The sequence below is a fragment of the Scophthalmus maximus genome, chromosome 9 (genome assembly GCF_022379125.1).
Source record: "Scophthalmus maximus strain ysfricsl-2021 chromosome 9, ASM2237912v1, whole genome shotgun sequence".
NCBI classification, from domain to species: Eukaryota; Metazoa; Chordata; class Actinopteri; order Pleuronectiformes; family Scophthalmidae; genus Scophthalmus; species Scophthalmus maximus.
Window position 1 is genome coordinate 10,076,308 of NC_061523.1, and position 13,065 is coordinate 10,089,372.

The 13,065-nt window shown below is 43.8% G+C and overlaps 1 protein-coding gene across 4 annotated transcripts in view; it reads right to left on the bottom strand.

Annotated features, from left to right (window-relative positions):
- unc5a (unc-5 netrin receptor A) overlaps positions 1–13,065 on the bottom strand; it is a 126,247-nt gene that overhangs the window by 60,861 nt on the left and 52,321 nt on the right. For all 4 annotated transcript variants that reach the window (XM_035649684.2, XM_035649683.2, XM_035649686.2 and 1 more), the window contains exon 2: positions 3,546–3,761. In XM_035649684.2, the coding sequence (XP_035505577.1) occupies positions 3,546–3,761 (216 nt within the window). The remainder of the gene's footprint in view (positions 1–3,545; positions 3,762–13,065) is intronic.

The window sequence follows — 13,065 nt, forward strand, 5'->3', positions numbered from 1 at the left end:
TTTGCGCTTTATTGTTGATGGACCATTAATCTGTCAAAGACTGAAAGAAGAACAAAGTGCAACAGAAAATGTGCGCATTGTCTCCGGCAGTGACTCTTGACTCTGATGGGTCTACATGCCATTTCCATTAATTTTCTATGGGAATTAAGGGAATTAACGCCAAAGCTCGACTCTTCATTTACATAACTAAGGAACGAGGATCCCTGACGAGAATACCAATCCCAATGAACACACCAGACAATGAAAGTGAGGCTGATACCTCTGAAGCTCGTTGCCCTGTACTGTGGGCTCACAGTGTTGGCATCTACGTCTTTGTTGATGGAGAGAGAAAAAAAGGCCAGGCTTTTGCTCAGTGCAAAGAGTGGGGGCAGAGACCACCGCTCAGTCAGGTAGAAAATCCTTCAAAGTTTCACTAAGAGAAATGGGTTACTCTGAGGAGGTGATTTTTCACTGTTACACTGGGTATAAATAGTCAATCAATTTTTTGTCAACTTGGGTATGTGTCCGAACTCCTCATCCCTGCCTCCTCAAGGCATGGTGTTCATATCGGGGAGCTTCTGGTGTGACAGAAGTCCTGGTTGCTTGGCAACAGGTACGAGTATAGAGTCCAGTGTGACTGTGACGACCAGGGTGAGAGGAAAGGCTGACAAGCCTGTACTGCAGGAACACACGCACACGCGCACACGCACACGCACACGCACACACACACACACACACACACACACACACACACACACACACACACACACACACACACACACACACACACACACACGCACACGATCACACTCACACACACACGATCACACTCACTCGAAGCTTCTCCACAATTTGATGTGTGCGCCTCACATGTTTCTTGCAGGAAGGAGGATTAGAAGGATCCATCAGTAAACTCCTCAGGGCAGTGCTGACATTAAACAGCACAAGTGTTTGAGAGATCGATGTGGGTACCTTGGAGCAGCCAATACCTCTGGACACCCATGTGTCCTTCATAAAGGCACAGCCCCACATATACGACACATTCATCATCAAAGACAGCGGGACAACGGAGTGATGTGGAAAGCTGGGAGGAGGCCCAGGAACTTGACAGGGTCTGTGAGGCCCCCTCGCTCCGGCAGAGGTCCGCGGCACCCGGCACGACAGATTTGTTTCATTGGCAAATAAACGCCGACAACAACGGCTCATAACCACACGGCAAATGGTTCGTCATCATTAAACGTTGGCAGAGCAACGTTGAACTGGCAATGTGATTTTTTTTTCTTCCAATTTTTGTCAAGAGCACATGTCCTATAAACTCTGCAGTTTATGGGACACGTGCAAGTCTCGCAATTGAAAAAACATGATTCATATTCGCTCTCGCTGCGTTAACATGCACTTTAATGAGCAGGTTATTCAGAGGAACCAGGAGAAGCAGGGAACTGGAGAACGTGTTCACATGCACTGTGGTAATCTGGTTCCACAGCAAGTTTGATACCTACATCCAACTTCATTTTAGAAGCGTGGCTTAATTATTTCAACTGTATTAGTGAGAAAACGCTGTGTTGTGACAGGCACACAGAGTAAAGCTTTCCCTTACGGTGACAAAGGGTCTGAAATTAAAAAAACTGTCACATTTTCAGTTGCGAAAACAGACTTATTTAAACTTCTGGAGACTACTTTCTGTTACCCCCAAATTCAGTCATAATTTGGATGGAATAATTACGAAAACACATCACTCTGTGAAATTGTCTCTCCTGTCATCGTGACACTGTGTTGCCGCCAGGCACATGTGCACATGGAAAAAGCTGATTAGAAACCTGGTTCCGCATAAACATGGACGAGAAGCTGATGTTGAACAAATCGACCTGGGGGAACCAGGTGACTCCGATCTCCTGCCCCAGTTACAGGAACCGGGTTTCTTGTTTAAATGGCAAATAGGTGCAAATGATTTATTATGTACTTTTACTGTATGGCATGGCTCAAAAATGCTTTACATTTACTTGTGGCTGGCAGATCTTAACCAGTTCTTCTACAATTCCAGGAGCCGAAAGCCCTTTAATCCATCAAAGGATTGTTGATATTGGCAACACTTTTATTTGCAACCCTCCCCTCAGCAGAACTGCTCCTGAAACAACACAAGGAGGAGGATAGCGTTGGGAATTTTATCAGTGTTGACTTACTGACAGTTTCTCCTCAATGATCCAAAACCTCAAACTCTCCCTTGTGTGCATTTGCTTTCTGTTCACAAAACAGGAACTACAATTACCTCATCATACTCTCTTACTGCCGTTATCCACCAGAGCCTGACTCCAAGACGACTGCAGCCTCCCAAACTGTGCCCTAATGCACAAGGTAAAACAAATCAGACGACCGCAGACAGAGTGTGAGTGACAGCGAGCTCGCGACATGATGGGCTACAGACGAGATGCAGGGTGTATTCAGTTCCTCTCCCACTTGTCGTCAGTATGCTCCAGGAATAATGGGACAAACTCGACTCTATGGAAATACAGCCACATGTTGTTCCCTTCCAACTTCTGCAGTACAAGGAAACGGCTCCTGTACCGCAGAGCGCTACAGCTCGGATCGCTCACCGTGCCTCCACATCCCTCATGTAGCAGGGAATTCTAAAAAATACTGCTTTTTTTTAGTTTTCTAAGTAAAAAACGCACAGCAATCAAAGCTCACTTCAAAGTTTCCGGTGGAATCGACACTTAGTTTACCCGCATGACATTATTCTTCAACAGCTTTTGTCTACACATGCTGAGCTGCTGCTCATGTTAATGTCAAACCGTGTGAACCAGATGGATAAAATGTTGGGACTGTGAGCTCTCAATCAGAAAACATAGAGGGGGTGTGGTGAAAAGGAATTCATACATTCCACCTTAATTTAGCTTTCACATTTTCCTTTTTTGAACGCCCTCGTTCTGTGTTTTTGTGTCCGTCTTTCTGTGTTGTGCTCAGAGTCCAATTCTCTTTTTTCAGACACATTTGTTATGTATGTTACAAATCTAAGTAAGCATTTGTGTGTGTGTGTGTGTGTGTGTGTGTGTGTGTGTGTGTGTGTTCCCAGATAAAAAACCTGTCATTCTAACGTTTCTCATTCCCAGTCAGTTGTCAGGACGTGAATGGGCGGTTTGAATTTGCAGATCGCCGCTGAATCAGACATGTCATACATGTTTATGACACTGATGGCGGAGGCGGAGGGATTGCAGCACAACAGAGAGAAAAACAAACAGGTCTCCAAGGTGATTGAAAGATTTCTGAGACTGAAACCAATGTGCTTATTATGAGACTGGCAGGCTAAACAGGCTGGAGGATGAGCCAAGAGCCTGATGGAGCACAGTAATCACTGGAAAATTGCAAACCTTAGTTTCAGCACGCAAACACTTTACATAATGTATCTGTGGAGCCGCACATGTCACACATCTGCAGCAAAGATCCAGAAAACAGGTGAAAATGTGGCTCATCTTAGCTGAAAAACAAAAAAACAAAAAAAAACAAGAAGGAGCCAAACTAAAATGGAAATTAATTATTTAGATGAAAAACAGAGAGTGTGCTTTGTGTACCTGTGGCTGGGTCAATTGTTCGCTCAATCAAATGGTCGTCCTGGTGAACCCACTCGCCGTTGCACTTGAAGTAGATCTGTGTTGCCGGGGTGGAGCGGCACGACAGTGTCACTGGCTTGTTCTTCACAATGAACTCGTCCTCCGGCTCCACCAGGAAGTGAGGCAACAGATCTGAGAAGGAGGCAGGCAGTGTCGCCGTGGCCGCGTGTTCGGAACCTGCAGGGAATAAAAGCAGGAGAGATTTCAGAGGGACGCCGAGAGAAAATCAAATCAAATAATTAATGGTGAACTGAATGAATATGAAAGTGGATGAGCAAGACAGATAGAGATGGACAGACGGAGGCAGCGACAGAGGCACAGCCCTGTGTTCTCTCGTCGGGGATGGACCAGTAGTGGAGTCCATGTCTTCAGTCGAGCTCTTAATCACAGCCCTTTAAACATCACCAGCAGCCATAAATCCTGTCTCAGCGACTAGGCCACTCCACACTGTGTTATATGTCTCTTCAACCAGGACTCTAACTCTGCCCACATTAAGCAAGAAAGGGAGAGGGGGGGTAGAGATGACCGACAGCTAGACCGCCGGTTAACTAGAAATCACATCTTCTATACAGGAGATGCAGTTTTTTTTTTATTTCTCCTGAATCTTACATGACATATCAGAGACGTGAGGAAAAGAGGAGGGAAGACACGTATCCAGTGTGCAGAGATAGAGGAGCTGCCCTTCAGCGGCACAATCCCACGATTTACAGTACATTTTTACGGCCAACGAAGATGTTCAACACAAATGCTGACTGACGGAACGGAGCCCACAGCGCTCACACCCTTCCCCCGTGAACACAGTTGGTCTCTCTCTGAACATATTAGCACTGTGCGAGGACAGAGAACAGGGTAGAAACAAGGGAATAACCTCCTTACACCACCAGCACTCAGGGGAGACCAGTAAATCCCAAAATAAAACCACTTCAAAAAGGAGTGTAATATTAATTTACTGCCCTGAATCCAATATGGCTGACGGACCAGGCATTAACAACCTTCTCCATCACTCCCTGTGCAGCAGGAGAGGATGGGAGTCCACATCTGTCATAATGAAACGGCAACACTCGCGCCGACCTCTCTCTCCTCCCTTTCCCCTCCTCCCTCATCCAGCTTTCGTTCATCCTTGCAGCTTGCCGATGCCCAGGTCAGGGATAATATTACGTTGTGTCATAAACACCAGTCTTTGGATAAAGACACTGTCTGTCAGTACCTCCCCCACTACACATAATATCTTTCTTCTCTCTTTATTTTCTTGATAATTCATCAGGATGAGATACAGTGAAACACGCTGCTGCCCGTTGAACCCCGTTAATGTTTTGTGTACATGTTTAACTCTTAATGAAAACTAAATGTTCTGTGTCCAATGAACGACATACATCACTTGCTGACACTTTGCCTTTCCCCCCCCGCATTTTCCGAGCACACTTTATCATTGCAACACATTTGCTGAGGATAAAAATGTCATTAATAGGGCAGCGCTCTATTTGGGACAACGCAGCTGCATGACATTATTTACCATGTATGGGAGAGCGTGCTTCTCATCCCGCGGTGTCGGGGAAAAGGCCACAGTTCATCACGAATAGTGAGTATAATTGCTCTAACGAAGAGCCAAAACTTTGCTGATAAACAGTGTGGGACCAGCAGGTCAGGTTATTTGAAAGTGCGTTGGTCCTAATGATGGCGGCTCCTTCTAATGGGCCGCCTTCCAGCTCTGCGATCACGGCTATTAGCTGGCCGGGATGACCCTCTGTACTCCCCGCAGACTGAAGACGACAGCTCAGTAAAACAGTGGGCGAGACTCACCTCACACCTGCCAGGTTAATCATCTCGTAGAGAGCGGATGATGTTGAAACTGAGAGCGAAAACCAGAGCCACCCCAGACACCTGAGGAGCTGCGGGAACGGTAGTGATGAACTCATGATGCTGTTAACCCGCCGCTGGCTCCTCATTTGCAGGGGTCACATTCCACGCGATCTCTCAACTTTTGATGATGTTTCCAATTTGTGTTTGTGTGTGTACTTGTGTGTGCGTCAAACGGGACGGGGTTAGTCTTCCATTTTAGTACATGCACTTTAGGTTAATGAGGTTAAACACGTAATTTCTTTAGAGAAATAAATTGTCATTTTATGGGTAGGCTATTCCAGTCACGTACCGCTTTATATCAAACCCATAATGGAGGACTGATGCGTAGTAAATTGGCTCAGATTATTGTCATGACACAATGTACTTCAAAGTCAACGTGCGCACGCGCGCATACACTCACACACACACACACACACACACACACACACACACACACACACACACACACACACACACACACACACACACACACACACACACACACACACACACACACACACACACACACACACACAGTATCAGCCACTTAACAGACTTCTTGCGGGTCAATGCACAAATCAAATAGACATGCTGCAGCACTTTGGGCACTGCATTATACAGTATTCCACTGAATGTGATTGGCTGAAGCTGTCATTAATTGTTAAATATATCTGAGCCCACTGCCAGATCCTTCTGCGCGCACACACACAAGCAACAAACACACTGCACACTAAATATCGCCCCTGTTGATCATTCGGCCAATGAAGATGATTTAATTGATACAACATGCTGGATGTGTTGCTAGGGCCCAATAACCATTACATAACCTCCGTGTGGCTTCCCACTTTTCCATGAGAACAATCGAGGAGAATAATTTTGATTCTTGTACACACACCAAAAAAAAAAACTTTTAAGGTTGCGACCTGATATATGTCTGCAGCTGCCATTCTCCGTCTCTCGGGACAAATCATCTGACCGAAAACGAACGCGCGCACAATCAGAGACACATGCACACAAACACAACACGGGTGCAGCAGCTGTCAGTGTGCTGAGCCATGATGGCCTGCTGCACACAGACCCCCATGTCTCATCTGTCCAGCTGACCACATCAACTCCCAAGTCAAGGCGCCGAGTGCATCCACAGGAGGATGAGAGCACGAGGAGGCCATGATGCAGTCAATGAGGCTTAAAAATATATTTTAAAAAATCTGAAAAGGCTATATTCCTGTAACCGCTGTAACTGTATATGTCCTCACCATGCGTGGATCAGATTTTCAGCAAGTGTTGCAGCTTTGTAAATTTCTTTTGTTACCGCCTATCGTCAATATTTCATAAAGATTTCTGCTTTAATGTCATGAGTAGGTGTCTTTTTTTTATACACAGGGATTTCAGGTCTCATTTTGAAATGGAATTGCTCACATGATGTCTCACCTCTCCTTAACGGTGTCAGCGTGCCGTGTGTACTGTCGACTTCCCTTCTCGGGATTCATAAAATAAGCATTTATTTTTAAATTTCACTCATTATTATCTAGTCGGAGAACAGGATTGCTGAATGCACAACGGTATGAGAATGTCAGCGGGGAGAAAAAACCATAGCTGGAGAGAAAATAACCCTCTTTTGTGTTTCTCTCTCACGGCACCAACACATCGTGTGCCCTTTGGAGCCAATTACTTTTTTTTTTTCAACGACGTCATGTCCCCAAAGAAAAGCATCATTGAGCAATCACTGGGCATAATTTACATCACAGTGATGAACAGCAGCTATAACAAGTGTTTTATGACACCATCAGCGTCTTACAATGTCCTCTGAAATTAATTCAATTAAAATTACTATCCAGAATATTAAACCATTTCATGTTTATATGCCATTAACAACAAAGCAGAGATCAAATTTGTCACAGCCACTTCGTTGGCTGATGTTTTCCTGCTCAGGTTTGCACAAGTGGCTCTCTGGATGCTTTTACACCACACCGAGTGTCTTTATCTAACCACTTCGAAAAATGATATATGTACGTAAGGGTTCAGGGAGTAGGATTGTTGGTGTATAGTCAAATGTTGAATATTTTAAGTAAGCCTCTGACAATATTAACATTGGGAGTGATTAAACACAAAGAGGCAGAAATAGGAGAGCTAAGACAGAGAGAGAAAAATCCATCCTCCATCATATATAATCTGGAACATGGCTGACTGATGTATGTTTGTCCCCACATGACAAATATTTACTTCTCCACATATCTGGGATTCGGAATACATTTTTCAAAGAGACAAGCGTGCTTCAGTGAGCACTCCACACACACACACACCACCCCCCCCCCCCCCCCCTTGGGGACAAATTCCGCTTTTGTTTGCCCCTTTTGTCCCCAATTACCTGGTCTTTGGACTGATATTTGTCCCTAAATGTAGCCTATGACACACACAAACATACACGTATGCACACACACACACACACACACACCCACACCCACAAAATAATAAAACATGCAAACATAACATTTGCAGAATGCAAGCAAAAAAGGAAAACGCTGCTCCCAAGCGGCCTCGTCTTTCTCTCAATCAATGACAGATGTAGAATTATGCATGCAAACAAAAATGCCTGTTAACACAAAAATGTTCAAACACCAACAAAATTCAGAGTCCGTGCAATATCCCTGGTCATTAAGGGCCGTCTGAAAAACAATCAATCACTGGCACGGAAAATACACTGGTATAGAAAAAGGCTCTGATGCATCAAATAAACATGGAGGAGAGATGGCGCCCATAGCAACCCCAAACTGCATCACATCACGTTTCTATCAGTGGAAGGATCTTTAAAAAAACAGGGAATGAAGCACAGAAGGAGAGGAGGGGACTCGGAGGACGAGGGCGAACATGTAAATTATTCTCACACATGCCTCATGCGATGTTATTACAATCTTCCCCCATTTAAATGTATAGGAAATTGGCTGCTAAGCATGTCCATTGATGCAGGGCTGTAAATCTGTGTGCATATATTAATTGGGGACACTAATAGCGCACTGCCTGCAGTGTTCCCCGACGAGAATATTTCCATGATAGCTCAGGTGACATTGTCTACTTTGAAATGTTTCCATCAAAAGCTGGTGACATGAATCCTCTCCACTCAAACAGGCAGCCCTTTGGATGATTAAAAGGGTTTTTCTTTAGTTGTGCTGTTAAATAGTTTTTCATGAAAAAAAAAATGGGGAAAAAAAGGGAGCTGTTAGTTGGTGTAAATGTGGCGCACAGCGCAGCCTTACACCTTGGAGCAGGCGCTCACGATCTGCTTATTCCGGTTTGTTGATTTTTCTATTTATTTATTTTCCCTGTCACCTATGTGAAGCAACACCTCAGCGGGACTGGGGGCGTGGGGGGGGGGTGTACCTTTACTGGTACCTTTACTACCAGCGCTGACACTCCCGACACCTTTCGCTTCAGCTCACCCTTAAAGCGACGGCGTCTTGAAAGGCACAGAAACCTATGAGACCATGTTATGTTCCTCTCAATGTAAGAAGAGCTGACATTTTGAAAGCGGCGAGTGAGCGAGGGCGGCTGCATGTGTGCGAGTACAGTTGTTTGTGCAAAACTTGTGTGAATAAATGGCTGAAGTGAGGTTTGACAAGATCAACAGCTGCCAGTCTCTTTGTGTACTTAATTAGCCAGAGAGCAACGTGAGACAAATTTGCCTTTCGGATTTAAATGGTAACACGGTTACACCTGCAATTCTCAAACTGCCTTCCGAACCTTGTGTTAAAGACTGCGTGGACAGACTCTTCAGATGAAAAGAAATGCTTTATCCCCCTTAAGTTCCAGGTGTTTCCACTGACAACCCAGTTTCAAGGCTGAAGTTTTCAATATCAGCGGTTTGATCCCTGGTTGTATCACTCCAACAGAGTCTGTATCCCGCACTGAATGAATCCTCAACTACATAAAAATCCTGGGTATTTTAATCAAATTACAAACCATCCTCTTTAATCAAAAGTGTTAGCAGATGAATGCTTAGAATATAAAACGTAAAGAAAAAATAAATAAATTAAATTTAAACTCAGATGACGGCAAACATCAAGTTCCATTATTTGCCAGAAGAACATTTTTCTGGCTCTGGCATATTAGGCCAAAGAAATATCTTTCAGAAACATGCATAACATTTTTGCTCTGTACAGCTCGGCTTTTCAAGTAGAACTATTTCATGTTCTGTACTCTCAGTCACTTCAACTAAGCAAAATAGTCAGCTGAACACACACAAATCTCTCAGAAATCAATTCATCTACGGAATATTTTGAGAAATAATGTAGCACGGTGTCCTCCAATGTGTGCCCAGACACGAGAAACACTTAGCTCATTTTAAGAGGGAGATTCAAAATGCCCTGCTGTAGCAAATCTTGGGATGTAAATGCCTCCGATTCTTCAAAGCTGCACCTGTTTGGCGGTTCAGTGCATGATGTTTTTTTCAAAAGAGACACAGCGATTTGAACACATTTTGACTTAATAACTATACACGCAATCCTCAAAGGGACTGAGCGTATCCTCAGCTGTCAGGAGGGCCAGACGCAGTCACAGTCTTTGCCATCCAAGGCACGCACATGCCCACAGATTTGTCGTCCCCGTACGCTTAGCCGGAAACAAGGTTATCCAGCAGCAAGTTGATTACAGAGGCATGGGAAGAAGCAGAAACACAGGGGGAGAGGGAACGAAGGCCTTCTTAAATCTTTGAAATGGATGTTAGGAAATAATGGGAGGAAGGAGGAAGGAAAAGACAAGAGACAATTTAGATTACCAAGTTAATCCCTTAATTACTGGATATGCCCACGGCTAAAATGAGAGGTTTCACACGCTGCATTCCACAACTGTGGAGCAATTCAAACTGCAGAAAGTGAGGCCGACTGCCATAATGATCATAAACCCCTGAAATAATGGAATGTCAGTTTTGCTGGTAATCTATGTAGTTCATGCGGGGGGAAAAAAAACTGAACAAAACACTACAAATATCAATTTAGAGCCGAGATGCAACTTCCCCCATATCCCATTCCTCAAAGAACATGTCTCATCTAACTGTGAAGCTCTCAAAGTGACAATGTTTGTTACTTTGAGAGCTTCAACTTCTAACTGTGAAGCTCTCAACCCTGACAATGTTTGTTACTTTGAGAGCTTCAACTTCTAACTGTGAAGCTCTCAACCCTGACAATGTTTGTTACTTTGAGAGCTTCACAGTTAGATGAGACATGTTCTCTTCCAGTCAGCCTCGCAGCAAGTGTCCTCACGGAAAAATACATTATCAGCTTCGGGACAATCCCCCCCCAAAAAAGACGGTTCAATTTGGCAACATGACGAACCAACAAAGGGATAGAATATAACTGCTGATGTCGGCAGAAGCTCCTTTGAGCCTGTTTCAGTCCGTTACAAAGGCTTTTGAGACAAACCGTAAATGAGAGCCCCCCCCCTGCGACCACGTCACCCTGCCTTTTCCTTTCTCATTTCATAATTCATCCCCTCGCCAGTAAAGAGTCCAGTAGACAGAAATAGAGGAAGACTCGTGCCATTTAATTAGTGTGACAGAGCACGAAGGCTCCTGAGCATCGGACAGCGAATTAGAACACAACAAGAAGATACGGCTCAGATAAAGCATCACCTGTTCAACTGTAATTACTGTATCACAAGGCTGGCTCCAACGTTCAAATTTAACAAGCCACCAGTCTTTACAGTGGCGAGGGCACACTATGCCGCTGGGCTCACTTGCAGTACACGGTAGAGATGGAGGGACATACACGTCTAAACACAGAGGGGGAAATGATGCAGTCACAGAAAGTATTTTTTTTAACAACACCAACTGGCATTAGCGTGTGATCAGCATCTGGATATCCTGTCTAGGTAGGAAAAAAAACGTGTTAATTGCCAGGTGCAAATGCACACAGAACATTGTTATCCAAGTGTGGTGGATTGAATTGTGATTTCAAGGAGGTGTAAATTCAAATTCATGTGCAGCGTGGCCATGATCTGAATAAATAAAAAACTGAAAGGTCACTTAAGTCCGTCTCTTCCTGGCAGATAACTCCATTATTTTTCCACCTGGGCATTATTTTCATATCTAAATGACTGATGGAACAAAGATTTACATTCAGTCCACTGTCGGCCATTTTATCACTCAAAGCCACAAGGCTCCGTTTGAGGAAAAACACTAATTCAGGGGAAAATGGGGGTTTCTGGTCTCTGTTTGTGTTATTGTGTGACTCTCAGCGTTGGAAGAAGTATTCAGGTCCTTTACTCATGTAAAAGTACCACACAATAACACAAAGAGCAAAAACTATTTTTGAATGCATTCCAAAGCAATTTATTTGAACTGCAGGTTAAGAAGGCTTTTCATACAAGCAGGAGTAGGAGTACCAATTGCTATGGCAGCTTACAAAAAAGCTTGAACCAAATCAAGTGCACAGTGATGTATTATCAACTTCTATTCAGGAGTTCAAATGTAATTAGAGGATGGGATATTTTCGAGCCGTTTAATGAACAACGAATGAACACCGTGATTAATTTGTGCTACAACGTTCTGATTAAATCATCACATATTTATAGTTCATAAAAACACCAGTTTACAGAATATCAGTGTCAGTTCGCTTTCCAGTGAGATCAGATCAGTCCCATTTCTATTGCTTCCAATATTCCAAGGAATTAAACCAATTACATTTTTTTAACTGACTGAGGATCACCAAAGTCATCAGAGTTTAGCCTCTGGCCAACATGAATGTCTGTTATTTCATGAAAATCCACCCAATAGTTATTAAAGAATTCCAGTCTGGACCAAAGTTGTGGAATGACCAAAGAGATCAACATCGCCTTTACCACAGCCATGTTGCTATCATAGCAAAAAATGTGTTTTCGCAACGTGATTTGCAAAAGAGTAAATGTGCACAATGTCAAACTCCCAATAAACAATTTGACTGTCTCATTTAACAAGGTAACGTTGCCTTGTTAAATGAGAGAAGTGTCTTGACAGGCAAATAACACACCGGTGCCTGTGATTTAGCGACGCATGACTACACAACAGTTTTGGAAGAAGAGGCGCTTTAATTACTCAAGACACACCTCCGCGTCCATTTCAGGTTCATCTACCTCAAAAAATGAATTTTAGTTTTCATGGTCCATTTGAGTAAGCAAAATGACATATGATGCCCCAACTTTGGTGAATAAAAAGAAGTCTGGAGTGTGTGACCGCAGCCATAATTCACACGAGCTAAAGCAAGATGGGAAAAAGAAAAACAACAACAACAACAATGATTCGGATAATTTCCTGTTAAAATCCCACTGATGGCAGCTGGTTCAACAGCTCAGCCTCCCCACTTTGATGCAGATTCTACTCTTTGAGAATGAGTCATGTCACTTGGCCGTTGTCTGTGCATTGGTAATCACTCCTGTAATCTGTGCATGACTCCTCACCTAATCATGAACATAAAGAGTGATGATAATGAAATCATACCCTCAGAACAGACAACCCTGTGTAGCCGATAGGCGAATAATAACAATAAACCATAAAGATGCCGGGCGGTGTGCAGCCACACGTAGATGTCACTGAGGTGACAATGAAGGAAAATGGAGCGGCTCTTTCTGCCGTGATTTCTTTTTTCTTTTTTCCAAGACAGCCTAATTTATTTTG